Here is a 19,730-nt window from a genome sequence, read left to right as displayed (position 1 = left end):
GACTCAGACAAACCCGGCTCTCATATCTTCTTACTTTGCATTAAACTGGCCTTCAGGAGTTTTTCATTTACATAATTCTGTTTAAATTGATTTAAAAAATGTGGAATAGTTTAAGCAGAATTCACATGATTTACATAATCTCCACAGAAATACTGATTTCAGGGATAGAAGCATTTCAATCAGGAGAGACAATTATTTATCTAACAGTAAACTTCATGTCCGGATGTTACGACAGGATCATTTTAAGTTATTACAGGATGTAACCCGGTCAGCAGGCTGCTCCACTCAGACACCTTGATGTCTTCAGTGATCAGGAACACCAGCGGGATACAGATGCACTCCAACCGTATGCATGAACTGCATGGCTACATCATTGACCCTGCAGCTTTATGGAGACTACCTTTGACCTTGACAATGTCGAAGCTCTTAATGGCTCATAAAAGACTCACATTCATCGTGCAGAAAAGGCTCACGGGGACGTGAATTGCCGGCTTGAACTCTGCAGAGATATTGACGTCTCGTGTCATGGTGGGGATAATGACACTCTGGCAAACGCTTACATGTCATTCCAGCCTCAGATAACCTCCTCCACTCTTGTTCCCGTGAAAACCCTAGCAGCTCTGGAGCTCTGTTTTTCTCCCCGAGTCAAAAGAACAAAGCGAGAAATTCAGGAGGAGACGCTGCGGATCACAGCTCAGCTTGTTATTCAGAGAGGATCGAGAAAAAGCCCAAAGAACAGAAAAGACAAACTCTGAAGCCATTGTCAGTTCCACATAGATTCAGCTGGCCATAGAACATCTCCTGACTCTAAAATTAACACGGCTTTACTTTAGACCGTATAAAAGCTCCAAGCCACGTTCACTTAGTTGAGTTTATTTATTTAGCACACATTATCTGTCTAAAAGCCAGACAGACAAGAGTTCCACTTCTTTCAACAATGACAGACGATTTATATTTACAAGGCTAACAAATAGACGTTTGAACCCCCGTGTTTAAAAAATGACATTAAATGAGATTAAGATTTAAACACGATATCAACACTGTTAATGCAAAGTTATGATGGAGGCCCTAACTTCTAATTTCCACAGGCTGTGATGCGTGCTCGCCACAGTTTGTCGGCGCCGGTGTTTCGCTCCGTTGGAAGGTCGTGTGTCCGTTTCTGGATCACAGCCGTGAGCGGCGGTGCTCATGTCAGGAACAAAGAGATAAATGTTACTTTGTCTCTCTGAGGATATTTGTTGCTGATTTGGTTGTTTTTCACTTCATGAAAAAGATGATAGTGAGTCTGAATATCGGGTTTTATTTTAAAATGAGCAGGATACTCGTGTGTTTTCTTCTCTGACTTCCTGCTTGATCTATTCTGTCGAGCTTGCTTGACGTGTGCTCGGTCAAATAGACTCGCAGCCTAATAGAAATGGAGGGTTTGATTTAAGAGCAGAACACATCCCATCATTGTTCTTAAAAATCACAAAAGCTGTTCCACACGGATCACCTCTCTGACCTTAGAAATTCACCTTTCAGCTTCCTTTTTTAAACCAAATATTCAAGAAAGAGTTAAAACACAAACCACTGTATCTCTGTTTGTTTATAGTGAGGAATTATTCACTTCAGGTTTCTGTTATTACTACAAATAAGGAGAAGCTCGGTGCTTCCAAGGCCTCAACAAGGATCTATATAAATAATAAAAACAGCTTTCTATGTTTACCAACCCAAAGCTCACGGCTCGTTAATGCTGAGCTCTGTTCAGGTTAAGCCAAATTAATATTAGCCTAATTAGTATAATCCATGAGGACAGTTATCACAAAATGACACAAGTTAAATATTCAACATATTATCCTTTAGAATACAATTACTGATTAATTAGACTTCCGTTTCTCAAACAGCCTGAGGTAAGAAAGCTAAAACAAGCTCTATGAATCCTCTCATCATTATGTAAGCCACATGTTCAGGAGCCTGCATGTGGAACACAGCATATAAGTGTCACAGCTTACAGAAAGCATGGATCAACATTTAAGTGAAGCCCATTCGAGCAGATTAACGGCTTACTGTACCTCCTGCTTTTCCCGCTCGTTCCAAAGAGACATGACTTAGTCGTGTATGGAAATCCATTTCACGTCAGCTTTTTTTATTGATTGTCCCAGCACGGATTAACGTGTCCCTACGCTCAATAATTACATGATTGGATTGTTGCAGGCTGTCCACACATTGCTCACTGGTGTGCCTTATCAAAGTCACTTCATGGTGAGGATTAAACGTACGACATGTAGAATCGTATGTTTACATTAAGATATCCATCCAGCTATCCATTTTATTTCCTGCTTTTTCCCCATTCGGGGTCACGGGAGGCTGGAGCCAATCCCAGCTGGGCGAGAGGAGGGAAAAAACTAAATTAATAAAAAATGTACTAAACCTGTTATAGAGGTTTGTTTGAGCGCTTACATTACTTCAGATCTTTCCAACACTTATTATAGCCAGAGAAATCTGGAATTGTATAGTTGTAATTGGCCGCCATGATGAGCCATAATATTCATTGTTGCCGTGGAAACAGCAGTTTGTGCTGCTGTGATAAAAACATCCGCTCGTCTGTGAACAGATTCTCCGACTCCGCTCATCTCAGAGTTCGTTTCACCGGGGGGAGGAACTGAGAGAATCACTCCCATGATTCCCCCAGCCTCGACGTCATCTTTAGTTGTCGTAGTATTGATCGAGAGCCCGCCGTCGGTGAGATATTAAGTATTGATAAAAAGTAAGCTGTAGTTTTGGTTGCGTGTGCATGCAGTCTGAATATCTCTCCAGCGTCCTTCGGATCAAAAACAAACTGAGATTTGACTCAGACAAGTTCTTCGGCACATTGATTTGAAAGACTGATCCTCAATTTGAGCTCTTCTGACAGGTTCATGCTCGAGGCTGCTCACTGATGTCACTAAAATATAACAGGACTGATGTTTCAGAGTGGATGTCAGGGCGCCGCTCCCTGAATAACATCCTCCTCAAAGCTTCTGGATCTCTGCACTTTCTCACTTACAGTTAACTCCACTCGGCCTCCTTAAACGGTCACATTTCACACTAGATTGAAGTAAACTATCTTTGTGTCTGCAGGAGATATTTCATGGAAAGTCTTTAATGGAGGGTTTTTCAAATGGTTTACTCAAAAGAAAAAGAAATCATAGTGCCTCACTTCCTCTGAGGAAAATAATGAGCCAATTGATATTCTTTAAAGTTTCTTGAAATCGACTTTTCTCTTTGCCATAGTGCCTGTTGGTAATTGCCTTTCCTCGCCTGTTTAAAACTCATCATTTATCATTTTCTGCTGCAAAGCTCACTGAAAATCACTTTTTCATGTTCATTAAGTTTAATTGTGGGTCCCCTATCTGAAACAACATCTTCCCTCTGCTGGGTTCCTCTCCCATTTCCGTTTCCTCATCAGTTAGTCATGCAACCATTGTCACCCCCCCCCCCCCCCCACACACACACACACACACACTGTAAGGCTGCATGTAATCATTGGCCTCTTTAGTTCTGTGAAAGCAGCTTGTTGTTTACTCCTAACAGATTACTGAGAAACAATACGTGCACTTAGATTGGTTTTCTTTTTTCTAATTGGCGCCGTGATTTATTCGGCTGCAGGAGTCAGAAAACTTTTCGTTGAGGAGGCAAGAACTATCTGTTGCCCTGTCACTGCCTCTACGTACAGAGAGGATGTCCATATTGGCCTAACCCTATGGAGCCTTGTGTTAACAGTTCTTTTAATTCAAAGTCACGATCCTCTGTGTCTGAGGTTCTACATATTTCCTGTCTTCCTCCTCTGGGGATCAATAAAGGATGATCCAATCAGGGACGGGGATGCTTATGAGCCTCGGCTAGAAACCTGCATGCATGACATCTACTGTGCAGTTGTTCCCAGCATAAACTAACAACATAATCTTATTTATAATTCACACATGCTGGCAGAACAGTGTCCATCACTGGAAGACGATTGATCAAACAGTAGAAGTGAAGGTCCATTCTACCAGATATCGACTGAATGAAATAGAAAATGAGTGCTGGCTCTCTGACAGCGATGCATTGAGGATCATGGGTGAGACGGGAGGCCGGTGTAGTGAATGCAGGATGGGTTCACCCGTGCAGGTGGTGAGTGTGGATGAAGGTGATGAGGCTGTAGAGGAGGTGGGGCAGGTTTTCATGTAAAGCTGGAACGATGATGTCACAGAGGAGGGGCAGGTAGAGGGGGAAGAGGGTGGGGCCTAGGACTGATGCTTAGGGGACGCCACAGGTTACAGAGTGTGTGCTGGATAGGTCTGACTGAAACCAGTTTAGGGCAGTGTCAGAGAGTCCGATGGTGCTGTGGAGTCGGTTCGGGAGGATATTGTGTTTGACAGCATCGAAGGCTAAGCAATGATGGATCAGCTGGCATCAGCAGGTCCTTTGTGACCCGAACCAGGGCGGTTCAGTTCTGTGGGCAGAGCAGAAGCCAAACCGGAATTTGTCCTAGAGGTTATTAAGTTGCAGGTGGTCGTGGAGCTGGGCGACAGCTGCTTCTTCCAGAACCTTTGAAAGGAACGGGAGGTTGGAAAATGGCCGATATATTTGGGGAAATGTCTGGCAATGTGACATTCCTGCTCCTTCATATCAAATATGACAAACTAAATCTGTATTTGTCCTCACCTACAAGACGTTTAGATTTAATGCAGAAGACATACCACTTATCATTCCTGTCTTTGAGTCTGTTCTCCAATCCACCCGAAAGTTGAAAACTTTCCTCCCTGACATACAAGCTGAAAGGTCAGCACTTCATCTCTGAGACAGCATCAATCAAAACACAGAAGACATCCTTTCCAGGCTGCAAGCTTTCCTCCCAGTCCCTAAATGTGACTCTGTGTACTCATATATATGAGATTCAGTATCCAGTGGGACATTTCCCAAGCTGAGCCTGCATGTTCAGTATTTTCTGCGTGAGATCCTCAAAAGCTCCAAAGTCGTTTTCATATTACAAGAATACAAAGCTGGAACCAGGGATCAAGGCTCTTATTACCAAGATAACACTTTGTAGTGTCATTTTAATTAATACCAACCAAGATCTTATTTCAGCCTCCCTTTGAGCTCCTGAATATCTCAGCGCTCGTAAAAGAAGATTAGACTAGCATGCGCTGGCCTTAAAAGGGATGTTGGGTTAGCCGATAGCTTATCCCTTCGGACAGAGACTGAACCTAAAGATCAGAGAGGCTTTCTGCTTCTCAGGGTAAAGAGTCGCTCACAGACTGATCGTCATGCGTCTGCTCGTGTTCTGATCCCAGGATGAAGCTCGACTCTCGTGCTTGAATCAGCGTCTGAGGCCACGGAGAGTTCAAACCTCAACATCAGATTGTTTCTGTTTTTGCAGCTTCCCTGATGCTCACGCTTTTACATTAAAGGGAATAACTAATCCGATCGTGATCTGAAACAGCTTCCTCTGATAGACGGCGATGAGACGATTACTAATTATTCAAAAGTTAAATAACTAATTTAGCTTGTTTCTTCTCCTAACAGATCTAATACGGTAGCTTGAGAGTGAAACAGTAATTACATTATGACGATGTCTTTCTCTTTAAAGGATTCAGTCTGGACGTTGTTTGCACACTTCCAAGCAAATTGACTACAGGTCAAAAAAAAAAGTAACAGCTGCAGGAAAAAAGAGAGAAAGGTCCACACACTGATCAACTTTATCAAGAGCAACCTTTGGATTCCAAAGATCAATCCCTTTGGATCGAAACATGGCCCTTAATAAAGTTTCTCATTGGGAGCTGAACAGTGTGCAGACCTGTCTCTCTTCTTGTTACTCTACCACCAAAAGCTCCTGCTGGACTGTGCGTGGTTTCTTCTTAAAGATCTGATGAGTTATTGAGCTGCTTGACGAGAGGGGAAGGTTTGAAGTTGTTGACCTGAGACATGAAAAGATCCAGAACTAAAAAACAAGACATAAAGAACAGGATGGAGAGCAAGGAGCCTCGATCCCCCAAAACTAAACTTCTCTCTACCTGGAGTAGAAGTTCAAACGTTTACTGCCAGTTGTTTCAGTTCTTTTACTTCCTGTGTTTGAGCTCACACTATAAATACTTTTACCTCCTTCCTGTTTGCCCTCCTGTTGAACCCTCTGCAGGAGGAGCTGCTCCTGAATGCATCACACTCCTGCTTCCTCTTGTTTCCACTGTCTGCAGCCTGAGGGACACGGGCGGAGCTGTGCTTCCCATGTTTAAGTTGTGATTTTCAGTTTAATGAGCTGTTTAAGAAGAAGAGTTCTAGATGACCAGTGAGCGTACAGCGTAAGTATTGCATCATACCGTCACCGATCACTGCAACCTTAAAGACAATTTTCTCCAATTCTAAAAGCTTCAGAGATGAGCTTAAAGACAACGTGTCACTTTCTTCCACCATCTAAACGTTTAAAAAGGATGATGAAGAGATGAAGAGAAAAGTAGTCTGTAGAGTGGTGGTTGGTCGTCAGCTTGTTGTGAAGCAGCAGTGAACTTTCCTGCACGATGGAGCTGAAATCATCAGCGATCATTTGCATAACTCTCCGAGCTGTTGGACATGTTTGTGTCCATCATCATGCTCGACAGTTTGTCTGGCGTTGAAATGAAAACAGTTAATTATCCTGCTACATTTTCTGGATGGTTGCATTTGTGTGTGTTTTTGGCTGACTGTAATGGACGGGCACGTAGAGATTATCCAGAGAGGCATCAAATGCAGCTTTAATGATTCCTCTTAAAGAAAATTAAACTTGATGATTGCAGTCGATGTGATGATGTAGACTGTGTCAACACAGCGTTAGGCTTCAGTGTTTGTCCCTCCTCCCACCTGATTTATGTTCCCTGCAGAGAAATGATTAGAATATGAAATGAAGACATGTTCGGGGCCAGGTGATTTATTATCAGGAGACGTTCTGGCATGTGTGTTGTCTCATCTGATGATCCTCTTCTGGACTGTACGTCACATTAAAGGCCTCCACCCGTCCCTCCCTCCCAGCAGGACCGCACATCCTGTCAGCACCCTGCTGACATCCTGCATTGGTCTCCCTCTCAAGTCCATCCCACTTCCTGGACCCCCTCTGTCCTTCAGCAGCTTCATTTTCTCCTGGTGAAACATCACATCAGTTTCTGCTCCTCACCTTTGAACCTCTCTGAACTCCTGCACATCGTCACATCCACCTCTCTCTATTGAACTCACTGCAGCGCCCGCCCGCCTGTCCACCACCGGGTCCAGAGCCTTCAGTCGCTCTGCCCCCCTCCTCTGGAACGCCCTCCGAACAAACCAGCATAAATCCTTTACATCGTATGAATCACCATTCAGGACGGGTTAGGGTTAGTCGCATGAGTGATTCAGAAGTGAGGCTTCATTTCAGCACAAGGGTCAATCACGACCTGGTCAGCTGCTCCAGACTCGTTGGTGTGTGTGTGTGTGTGTGTGTGTGTGTGTGTGTGTGTGTGTGTGTGTGTGTGTGTGTGTGTGTGTGTGTGTGTGTGTGTGTGTGTGTGTGTGTGTGTGTGTGTGTGTGTGAAGCCACAGGGTGAGCACAGTTCAGATTGATTATCATAGGGGGGCAGAGGTGAAAGGTTTGAAGAGTCCTGGTTTGTTACTGGGTTAGGTACTCTCTCTCTGGAAACCAGCAGGACCAGTCCACTCCTTTGTTGTGTTCGGATACATGAAGTCTAATTTTCTTTTTCACCTCAGGAGAATAAAGCTCTGACATAAGGAATAATAAAAAGTTAGTTCCCAGACTCATCTGAGGGAAGTCTTCTAATCCCTGTGGAAAGTCAGTCACCAGCTCTTCATCCCACGTAATGCAGTCAGTGGAGTTCCTTTAGGGTAAGACACACCTCCTGTTAGAAGCCAACAACACATCAAATAACCAGAGTTTATCCAGTGGGGAGAAGGGATGTATCAGTACGTCCTGTGACATCCAATCCTTCTGTTCTTCAGATTTTTACAGACTGATATTAAGATGTGGCATGAAGAGAGAAACATGAAATCTGTGAATGCACCGGCGTCCAAACAGCACAAAGAGTGTCTTCACTGTCTGCATGTTAGCATGTTAGCACGGACAGAGAACACGCTTAAAGGTGTTGGTGTGTGTAACTAACAAAGAGTCCGTTTGCAAAAATGTCCTTCTGGAATAAATCTCAGACTCAGTTAAGGAAATGACCATATGTGTTGTTGAGCACCGGGGGTGGCCTGCGGTGCAGTGCATTCTGGGAGTAGTTGTCTATCTGAAGCACATTTCTATGACTTATATGAGCCAATGTTTCAGTGGGTGAAGTGTCACATGAAGATTTATTTTTGCCATCACCATCTTGGCTTTTGGGGTCAGAAGTTCAGTAAACAGCATTTTATATGTGCAGAGACCCTCGAGGCTAATGTGAGAAAAAAATATACAAAGCTGCTTGTTAATCCCCGCCCACAGTTTCCAAAAAAAAATCCCTTCACACGATTTACAGACAGTGCTAACAGATTGCAAATCCGAGCTCAGTTTAAAAATCGTGTGCATTGATTAGCCCACAGATTTTTTTTTTTCACCTCGTGGTCAAAAATATGCTCATCTGATTTTTGACAACCTCAGAGCAGACGAGCCTCAAAGCTCAAGTCCATTTACTGTTTACTCAGGAAGTGACCCGCATCCCTCCAGGAACCAGACCGCCCTCCAAATGTTGGTCTGCAGCGGGACCCAGGTCCCTGCAGAGGGACCTGCAGAGGGACCCAGGTCCCTGCAGAGGGACCTGCAGAGGGACCCAGGTCCCTGCAGAGGGACCTGCAGAGGGACCTGCAGAGGGACCCAGGTCCCTGCAGACTCAACGCCTGCTGAGTTCTTCACTTTAACGTCGCTGCTGTCATAATTAGCAGCTTCTTGAGTGACAAACGACCTCGTACCAAAAGGCAAGTGACGCACATTAAGAACACAATGAACACGGCAGCAGCAGGCTGTAAACCTGACATGAATGATCCAGTTCATTTACTGTTTGATTCAGGGTGCGGTTCATCTCGGATTGTGTCGGGCGGTAATTGATTGAACGCTGTGTGTATGTGAGAGGGCATGACACGCTGGTAGAGCAAAGGGAGCAATACTTGACTTCAACTGGCTGCAGAGCATTTCATGGATAAATCTCTCTCCTTCAATAATCAGCAGAGAAAGTTTCCTCCCTGCATGCAGCATTAATAAAAGCAGTTCAGAGAAACAGAACGTAATAAGCAAAGCCTCATAAATCTGAAGCTGTAATTCATAAGTAATGTTGTTTTACCTTTCAGCAGACCTGTCACGATTCTAAAGCGTACATAAAGTTAATGTGCTACAGGTCTGATTATTCCTTACAGTTACGTTACAACCAATTTGCCCAACATGACGGTTACAGCAGCTCGCTGGAACTTTGCCTGCAATCATCATCCATCATCACTTCGTGGTCCCTTGCATCCCCCGGCGGAGCGCCTGTTTATCTGTTCATCACGAGTCTCAGTCCAGCAGCAGAATATAAACATCCTTAACTCGGCCTGATTTCAGGGGTACGAGACCAAAGACACGCCGAGATTAATGAAGCATCTCTTGACTGTTAGCCAGAGGTGGGTTCACGAAGGGTTAACAGGCCTGCTACACTTAGGCTACATATTAGACCAAAGTAGGCTAAACCATATATATAGGCATCTGCACTGATATGTTTTTATGTCACAACTCTGAGATAGGTTTATGATGACAGTAAATGTTGTATTCTCTGTGCACTGCAGCTTAGGGAGCTGCCTGGCATCGCATGAAAGAGAGAGAGAAACAGCTGCTTTTATCCACAGAAGCCTGCAACATGAACTCAGGGGGACTCTTTTGTCTCGCCGTGCCTGCTTTCCCTGCCTATGCATCTCTGAGCACGGAGTGGCTGAGGGGTCTCAGGAAGCCTGGAAAAGTCCCTGATGAGCGAGAAAATAATCTCAGCATATGAGAGCGGCGGTGACACTCCTTAAATCCCATTTCACACTGCGAACAAAAAAGAGAATATTCTCTGCAGTAGAAGAAAAGAAGAAGTTTAATGCAACCTGAAAGGCGGGGCTTTAGGTGCGGGGCTACAGTTTCCAGCACACCTTGAGGATTGAGCTAATGCTGTATGTTCTACCTGTTGTATATTGCAGCCTGGATGCATCATCTGACTCAACAGCATGATGCAGTGAGGAAGTGACCAGAGTGGCTCATACAGAAAGGCAGTTTAATTTTAGCTCACACACTTCTGATGGTGACCGTGTGATTGTTCATCTCAGGTGCTGTGAAGAAGTGAGTCTGCCGCTCCAGCAGTACAGGCGAGATTAAAATGATACCAAAGCATTTCACGTCCCTGAAGTCTTCACACGTTCACCTCGCAGCGGGAGAATCTCAGGAGGCGTCTGCCTTCAAAATGCCTCCAATCTTGTAAGTTATTTAGATGAAAATGTAGGAATTGTAGGAATCCTTTTAAACCCTTTTATTTTGCAGGCAGTCTGTGATGCAAAAGCGCTGAAAGTTTCGTTCATAGTAAATTTGAAGCTCTGAAGGCAACGTGGTTGAAGATCTGTTTTGCCACAGAAGCAAATAATGACTGATGTGTAATGAAAGTTAAAGGTTTAGATAAAAGTAGTGTTCTAGTCAGGTCAGCAGACAAAGAGTGCACCGAGACAAGACCAAACTATGAAGGGATGAAGACTGAGTCAAGATCGAGAACATTTCACATCATAGAAAAACGTACTTGATGGTTTTTGATGATCGTGAGGATGTTGAACTCTCGTCTTGGTTTGACCTTCTGGGCGGAGCTTCGCTCTCCTCTGCTGCTTCCTGTGAGTCCGTCTCTCTCTGGATCTGATAAATGAAGACAATTATGAATGACAAAAACAAAAACACAACAGTAAGTGCAGACATGGCGGTGTTTGAGTCTATTGGCAGGTCAAAGGTGAATCATTAAATAACTTGAGGTCTGAACAAAGCTCATTAAGCATCTGACTTTAAATGTCAAATGAGGATCTGCGTTATTTCATACGTTTTGTTAACCTTCAGATATGGATGACCTTATTTGATTCATGATGACACATTATTGGTCGGAGCCCTCGAGCAGAAATTGTACCAATTAGCTGATTAAATGTGATTAAATGCTTCGTATTGTTTATTTGACTGACAGAATTAGAAAGCTTGCTGATCCATACTGTAATTATCTTCTATGGGAGTCTTTTTCTTCATCTCTTTAAAATGATGTTTGGAGCTATGCATAACTTAGTAAAGCCTGCGTAGACGCTCCTGAAGGAGGAATATTTAAGCACATCGCTCCCTGTGTGGATTCAGAACAAACATCAGGATCCCTCATGTTGCAGCTCGAGCGTCACGCCGTACCAACGGCTGCAGGGATTCGTGATTTTTAAAAAGGAGGGGCCGAGTTTAGGTGATGAGAGTCAATGAGGGAAAAGTGGGAAACGGGTGGAGACTGATGGGTGGGAGGAGGAAGAGGGACAGGTGTGTGTGTGGGGGGGGGGGGTCCACAGAGAGTGTTCTCAGCTCTCTGTGGGGGTTTCTACAGTTGAACTAATCTGTTGTGAAATGTGCAAGTGCTGCCAAGACTGATGTTTTATGTGCATTGGAGATTGGGAATAAGAGTGTGTGTGTGTGTGTGTGTGTGTGTGTGTGGGTGGGGGGGGGGTGTCGATGGAGGGGTTCTGTAGGGAGGCCATGTCATGAAACAAGATCTGAAAAGGCGAATTCCCCCCACAGGGTTTGAGTCCTTCAGTTCCCGCCGCCCTGTCACCCCTGTAGTCCTCCGTCTGAAGCTGTTTCTTCACCCACACATCCAACACACGACGCATCGGCGTGACCTGCAGCCCGACACTCACATACTGTCTGTGTGCAGATCCTATACAGTACATACAGTGGAGGGCCAACAGCTGTACTCGCTCATAGATGAACTATATCTGCTGGACAGATGTTCTCTTCTGTTCTTCTTGAGGGATGTACTTTGAATATTTATGTGTTGTAGCCGACTTCTCTAACATAAAGCTGGTTTAATAATCACAGATTTCTGATCCAAACAAATCCTCCAGGAAGAAAAAGGTCCAAACTTCCAGCAGTTTTATTTCAAAATAAAGTGGAACATTTTAAGTGATCAGATGCAAAATGACCCACCCCGCCTTTAACGGTATGAAAGGCTGTACTACTTAATAACTTCCCCAAAAACACGTGGAGCTCCCTCTCCTGCAGTATAGGTTATAAAGAACCTTCCTCTGTATTACCAGATGGGACCAAGGGTCACTACAAAGCCTCACACACATCCCAAAATATATGATTTCTGTTATTATAGTTGGTTTTCTTCATTATGATAAAGCCAAAGTGTTCATCTTTATAGAGAAGTTTAGTTTAAACTAATGTTTTGATGCAATAAAATAAGGAGTGAAATGCAGTGATTGACAGCTCTGTGGACAGATGCGGCTCCTGCAGTGCAGATTAGCAGAGTAGAGGAAGGACTTGGACGCATGTCCTCTTTGTATACAGTAATGGTGACCACTGAGTATTTAGCATAAATTATTTCTGATGTTTTTATGCATACGTGTGCCAAGCCACCAGTCACTCAACAGCTATAATATGTTCTGTAATTATCCTGAGCGTGCTGCAGTGAAGCATCAGACACTGACTGCTCATGCTGCGAGAAAGAGATGAGACGACAGATGACGTTATGAGATGACACGATACAAGCAGGAGAAAAAGCAAACCTCAGCGCTCATTACAGAGAGGAGGAAGCGAGGATGGTGATCGTGACTAAGAGAGACACACTGATCATCGCCTCCTGCTGGCTCTTCCTCCCCGCTGAGGTCAGAGAGTTAAGAAGGAGTGACTTGGGACCAGCCAATTAGCACATTAGAAGGTGTTGTTTACATCCAAAGTGACTTTGCAGCTTCCACAAGTGCCACGACGGATCAAGCTCTCAGAACACACTAACTCTACAGCTGCTGTTGGCATCCAACTGTTGAGCTTTTAGTTGAAGTGATATTCTGTTGAAAGGTTTCACATCTTTTCAGTGAGCCTGACGAGTGTTCAACTTCCTGCTGTTTCTGCACTGAACTTCAAAGGGATCACTTGTCAGTCAGAGTTTAAACAGATACTGCAGTCTAAATTCAAAACATTGAAGAGAGCTGTGTCCTCCGACAGTCGAGGTGCACGTGGGTCAGCATGTGGTGGACACTGTAGCTTCAGTGTTTAGCCAGCTCTGCATGTGGTGGACACTGTAGCTTCAGTGTTTAGCCAGCTCTGCATGTGGTGCACACTGTAGCTTCAGTGTTTAGCCAGCTCTGCATGTGGTGCACACTGTAGCTTCAGTGTTTAGCCAGCTCTGCATGTGGTGGACACTGTAGCTTCAGTGTTTAGCCAGCTCTGCATGTGGTGGACACTGTAGCTTCAGTGTTTAGCCAGCTCTGCATGTGGTGCACACTGTAGCTTCAGTGTTTAGCCAGCTCTGCATGTGGTGCACACTGTAGCTTCAGTGTTTAGCCAGCTCTGCATGTGGTGGACACTGTAGCTTCAGTGTTTAGCCAGCTCTGCATGTGGTGGACACTGTAGCTTCAGTGTTTAGCCAGCTCTGCATGTGGTGGACACTGTAGCTTCAGTGTTTAGCCAGCTCTGCATGTGGTGGACACTGTAGCTTCAGTGTTTAGCCAGCTCTGCATGTGGTGGACACTGTAGCTTCAGTGTTTAGCCAGCTCTGCATGTGGTGGACACTGTAGCTTCAGTGTTTAGCCAGCTCTGCATGTGGTGGACACTGTAGCTTCAGTGTTTAGCCAGCTCTGCATGTGGTGGACACTGTAGCTTCAGTGTTTAGCCAGCTCTGCATGGGTCTGTAAAGCTTTCTGCGTTCTAACCTCTCTCCATGTTTCATCTCCAACATTGATCCTAGTTTGAGCAGCTTTCTGCTGCTGGAGCTTATTAGAAACATGCAGAGGCTTTTTAGCTCGGGTACAATCACTTCTATCTGAAGCAGTTCCACTGCCCGCTTCCATCGCTGCAACACCTGTTCACCTGATAACTGCTCTCATATCTGGCAAACCCAGGGGCGTCCAAAACGGCCTTCAAAGCCCCGCCTACCTTCTCTGGTCCAATCAGATCCAGAGCATTCAGGAGCAGAATCTAAAGTTAGAAGGAGGACATACTGGCTGCTGCATTGTTGTCAGAGAAGCTTCAACACAGCAGGTTTCCTTCATGATCACACAGGAAGAGAGCAGCTCTCTGATTGGCTGTCTGATCACACAGGAAGAGAGCAGCTCTCTGATTGGCTGTCTGATCACACAGGAAGAGAGCGTCATATGTTCACTTAGTAGATATCTTACATACTGGTCCTTTTAAGTTAAATCTATCAAATAAACTAAGTCTGCATTTTAAAATCATTATTGTACCTCAGTAAGTTCTGCTCGAGCTTGTTGAGTCCCTCGTGGTATATTCAACAGCTCAAAGGTAAAGTCCAGCTCGCTCAGGCTGTCAGTCCATCTGAAGGCTAACACTCAGAGACAGATAGAAAACAGTCCCCCCTGCAGGCAGGCCAGGTTTAACCTGCATGTGTTCAGTCTGTGGGGGGAGGCCCAGCGGGGGCTTCAACATGACGAGAGGTGACACTGAGCTGTCATTCCACCACCTCCACCTTATACATTAGATAAGGTGAAGTTCCACCCTGTGAAAGCTGCTTTATTTAAAGTCTGGAGCCAAATGTTGTGCTCAGAAGGTGTGCATGTTTTCAGCTTATAATAAAGTTATAATGAAGTTCAAATTAAAGCTCACTGTCGTCTGCAGCTCAGTTGTGGGCATTCAGTGTGTCATCCTGTTATTCTTGATTGGCAGCCAGGTGGGCAGGTGTGTCAGGTCTGTCAAAGTGCATTCTGGGAAATTGTGAAGTGTGCTACCATCTGGGGAGAGAAGGACCCCACGCTACATAAATATGAGTGATGTGTGTGTGTGTGTGTGTGTGTGTGTGTGTGTGTGTGTGTGTGTGTGTGTGTGTGTGTGTGTGTGTGTGTGTGTGTGTGTGTGTGTGTGTGTGTGTGTGCAGCTGTAGCTCACATTTTAAGTCTCCTCCAGTCTTCTTGATCATGGCGCCGTGCACATAATAACAAAGGTGCTAACATTAGTATCCTGAGTGATTGTGGCAGGATTGTAAGGATCTGTGTCTCCCTCCTTTTTCTCTGTCAGGGCTGAGTGGATAGAGACTGTTTGGCATGTTGGAGAAGATGTGCAGGTGAAGACTTAGACAGCTGAAGTTAGAGAGTCAGGGGATTTACAGACATGAATAGAGTCCAAGAAGCAGCGTTTCATTGTCAGACTGCAAATCACTGACGCCAAAGACGATAACTCTCAGAAACGCTCAGAAATCAGTCCTGTGGTTTCATTTTCTGCAGCTGTAACTCGATCACATTTTCTCAGGATGAATGATGATTTTTTCCATTGGACATGAAAATTGGACGAAAAATCAAACACTAAAGAACTCCAAGCTTAGAGGACCAATCAGAGAGCTGCTCTCTTCCTGTGTGATCAGACAGCCAATCAGAGAGCTGCTCTCTTCCTGTGTGATCAGACAGCCAACCAGAGAGCTGCTCTCTCCTTGTGTGATCATGAAGGAAACCTGCTGTGTTGAAGCTTCTCTGACAACAATGCAGCAGCCAGTATGTCCTCCTTCTAACTTTAGATTCTGCTCCTGAATGCTCTGGATCTGATTGGACCAGAGAAGGTAGGCGGGGCTTTGAAGGCCGTTTTGGACGCCCCTGGGTTTGCCAGATATGAGAGCAGTTATCAGGTGAACAGGTGTTGCAGCGATGGAAGCGGGCAGTGGAACTGCTTCAGATAGAAGTGATTGTACCCGAGCTAAAAAGCCTCTGCATGTTTCTAATAAGCTCCAGCAGCAGAAAGCTGCTCAAACTAGGATCAATGTTGGAGATGAAACATGGAGAGAGGTTAGAACGCAGAAAGCTTTACAGACCCATGCAGAGCTGGCTAAACACTGAAGCTACAGTGTCTCTACATGCAGAGCTGGCTAAACACTGAAGCTACAGTGTCCACCACATGCAGAGCTGTCTAAACACTGAAGCTACAGTGTCCACCACATGCAGAGCTGGCTAAACACTGAAGCTACAGTGTCCACCACATGCAGAGCTGGCTAAACACTGAAGCTACAGTGTCCACCACATGCAGAGCTGGCTAAACACTGAAGCTACAGTGTCCACCACATGCTGACCTGTGTGAGAGGAGGGGGGGAGACAGCTCTCTGTGAGGATTACAGTTCAGACTGCAGTACCCACTTTAAACACTAGGGGGCAGAGCTACAGACTGCTCCTTTAAGGGCCCCTCCTGGTGTTATTTGAACATGAAACCAAGTGATTGGGTTTGAATCACTTGGTCTGTTTTGGGGAATCATCATTTTTAAATCTTTAAAATGATGAACACTGACTGAGATCGCACCAATGAAAGTTGTGTGATGTTTTGAGTTAACGGTAAACGGAGGACAGCTCTGTTTATTTGCACGTTTTATCACATCTCTCCTTCTCAAACGTTCCACTTAGACTTCGTTTGAGTCACTGCAGAGAGCTATTTTTGAAAGCCACACAGACAAACCCACTTCTGCAGTTTCACAGACGAAAAAGCATTTGTGAATGTAATGAGGGTCACACAGGGCGACCTACATTGATAACGCTCTGAGCCAGAGGCATAGTGCTGTCACTGCCGTCACTAACATGGCTTTCCCTTCCAAGACTGCTGCCTGCTAAAACAACAGGCTGGGAGCCATGTGACTGAGACTCTATGCGGCGTAGCAACAGTGTGCTGGGAGCCAGTTCCCCCGTCGTCTAAGCTGATTTGACACAGCCAGGTGATACAAGTTCTGAGATTCATGGGGAGGACTTTCTTTGGCTTACTTCTTTTTTAAGTTGCAGCCGGTCTAGTCTGAGGAAGTGAGGCAGCCTTTCTGTGAAGGAATAACTAATGGAAGTAATTTGTAATTTGTTTTTGTTGGATTCATGCACTATAAAAGTATTTCATTTTTTTAATGAAGTGTGACTTACACTCAAATAAAGCCGCTCTGTATATGTTGCTCTGCTTTGGATTGTCTTTTCCATAAAGCTCAATGACCTCAACCTCTTACAAGCTAACTCAGCTTAACGGGTCACATGTGGCAACATATCATCCATAAATGATTACATTCTTCTTCTTTAGCTGTTTCCATAGTGATCATATGCAAACAAGGTCATCGCCAAGAAGAAGCTTCAGGATCAGCAGGAAAGCAAACACAAACAGGATGTTATTTTCCGAGTAAGAAGAAGCAACAAAACAACAAAACACAATAATATGAGAAAAAAAATCTAAAAATGATCGCCGACCATTTCCATCCACTCTTTTACAACGATGAAGGTATCAATGTGGATTTAAAGCACCACGTTCACTCAAACAGTGAATGACTGCGTGATAATGATCTCGCTCTGCTCATCACACATTTGAATTCTGCAGCGACCAAGGACGACTCTGTCGGTGGAGCCCATTAATGCCGCTGCACATGGCCCGATCTGTCTCGCTGCAGCCCGTTCTTGCATCACCACACGTGCCCCGGGGCTCCCTCTCCGCAGAGCGGGCGTTCTCTATTTAGAGCCTGATTTATACACAAACACACACACACACCCACACACTCACACACACACACACACACACACACACACACACTCACCACTGGGGGAAGGCGCAATGAGTGTTTTTTTCCCCTGCCGCAATTGCCAGCAATATAATCATCTTCCCACACTTCCATGTGCCTTTAAGGATAGCATTGAGACAGAACGAGGGGAAAAGAAATCCCATGAAAGCAAACAGTAATTTAAAAAGCATAAAAGTGAACAGAAAACAACAAGATGGATGGTTTAGAGTACTGTGAACTCGTTCAATGCGAGGTCCTTTGTGCGTGTACTCTTTTTTTCCAGCACCATGTTCACATTTTAATCTGCGCTTTCACTCAGCATGCTTTTAAGACCTGCGTGGAGCTCAATCGATGCCCCGCAGAGTCAGTGAACAGCGTGCTGCTCGTGAAGACAAACCCACCTGGTAAACGCACAACAGGAGCTAAACTAAATCATATTTCTGCTTCCCTCCCCTTCTTCCCTTTTCTCTCCCTGTCTTTGTTCTCAGGTTGTTAGAGAGTTCTATGCTCAACGCAGAAGTGAAGGAAGGAGAGATTCTGCCTCCTACCATCCAGAAGCTGATGAAAGGATACAACAAGTACCTCAGGCCTTTCTTTGACAGTAAGGAAACTGCAGACACATGCAGCCATGGGAGAGGCAGAGCACTCCGGGGAAATGTGGGTTTGACAGAGAACAAGAGAGGTTCATAGCACAATTTCCCTCCTGCGTGTCCCTTCTGAGCAACATACGCTGACATGCATACATTTACTGTATGTGATTGAGTCAAGTTTATCTTCTGGTCGAAGGAAGTGCATTAAATACTAATATCTTTATAAATCTGAATTATAGCTGTAAGTGTTCAAACTAAGATCGCAGCTGCTTCTGTGATTTAGATTCTAATATTCTGAAGGTTGTAACGGAGAAACGGCGTGCATCTCTGTGGCTGATGTCATTTCCTGCAAATCTTTCTCTATAGTAATAAGGTGCTCAGCTGCAGGAATCCATCAAGTTAGCTTTATGGGTTTGTTTTCAGCTGTTGATGTGTAATAACGTCTCAGACCGCACCGAGGCCGATGCTGATCACATGTCCACGAACCGAGGAACACGCCACACCGACAAAAAGCACATTTTGTTGGCTAGTAGCCCTGAAGGGGAAAACAATCTGCAGGACATTTTTAGGAAAAGAAAAAAAACAAAGGATGAATGATTTAGGACAGAATCCAAGAATCTTTGCAGTTTGCTAAAATAATATAGAAATGTGAGTTCAGGCTAAAGAGTGGGATTTAATTTGGTGCAAGGTGAGTTTGACTCTTCGTCAGGTGCTCCATTCCGCAGACAGCCGGCGGCACAGTCCGAACAGAGAGGATTGTCTCCCTTTCTCAAAACTTAATCATTATTTCTAATGCTCAAGCAACCTTACAGGATTAGTTTGACCTTTGGGTAATACACTTATTATGGTTTCCTTCAAAAGAAGATTAATTCCACCCCAGCAGTTTGAGGGCTAATAGGAAAGACACAGCCAGCACGCTAAGTGTAGCTTTGCATACAAGCTGAAAGAAGGAGCTAAAAGCTAGCATAGCTCTTTCTACTGGTGACCAAGGGTTGGTACAGGGCTTTAACTGGGGATGCATATGTGAGCGATCCAAGCCTCATGTCCATGGCAAAGCTGATAAAACACAGATACATAGGGCATCTTTAATGTGAGGCTCAGTGATCTCTCTGTCGTAGAAATGAAGACTGAAAAGTGAGAGAGGAGAAGAATGGGAAGATGAAACATAAAAGAGCTGCACAGCTGACAGAGAGTCAGGGCGAGCTGATTCCCTAAAGGAGGTTCACGCTTAACAGACCGCCGCTGCTGGTGTGCTGACAATGTGGGGTCTTTTAAAACATGCTGTGCTTCAGTTTTCATGGCTCTATAGCAAAGAGCTCATATCATATCTCTGCACACTCTGTAACATGCGTGAACCTAAACGAGTGAAATGTTTTCCGTCTGTGTTTCAGACGGTCCGGTCACCGTGGGGATGAGCTTGGACATCGCCAGCATCGACACCATCTCAGAGATCAACATGGTAGGACTT

General features: G+C 44.8%; 1 protein-coding gene across 2 annotated transcripts in view; it reads left to right on the top strand.

Annotated features, from left to right (window-relative positions):
• Window positions 1-19,730, top strand: part of LOC306836334 (gamma-aminobutyric acid receptor subunit pi) — a 45,883-nt gene that overhangs the window by 13,142 nt on the left and 13,011 nt on the right. For both annotated transcript variants that reach the window (XM_079363358.1, XM_079363359.1), the window contains exons 3-4: window positions 18,161-18,273; window positions 19,654-19,721. In XM_079363358.1, coding sequence (XP_079219484.1) covers window positions 18,161-18,273; window positions 19,654-19,721 — 181 coding nt within the window. The remainder of the gene's footprint in view (window positions 1-18,160; window positions 18,274-19,653; window positions 19,722-19,730) is intronic.

Source organism: Symphodus melops, assembly GCF_947650265.1.
Source record: "Symphodus melops genome assembly, chromosome: 15".
Classification (NCBI taxonomy): Eukaryota; Metazoa; Chordata; class Actinopteri; order Labriformes; family Labridae; genus Symphodus; species Symphodus melops.
The sequence above is the reverse complement of the archived record's forward strand: the minus strand, read 5'-3'. Positions and strand labels throughout refer to the sequence as shown.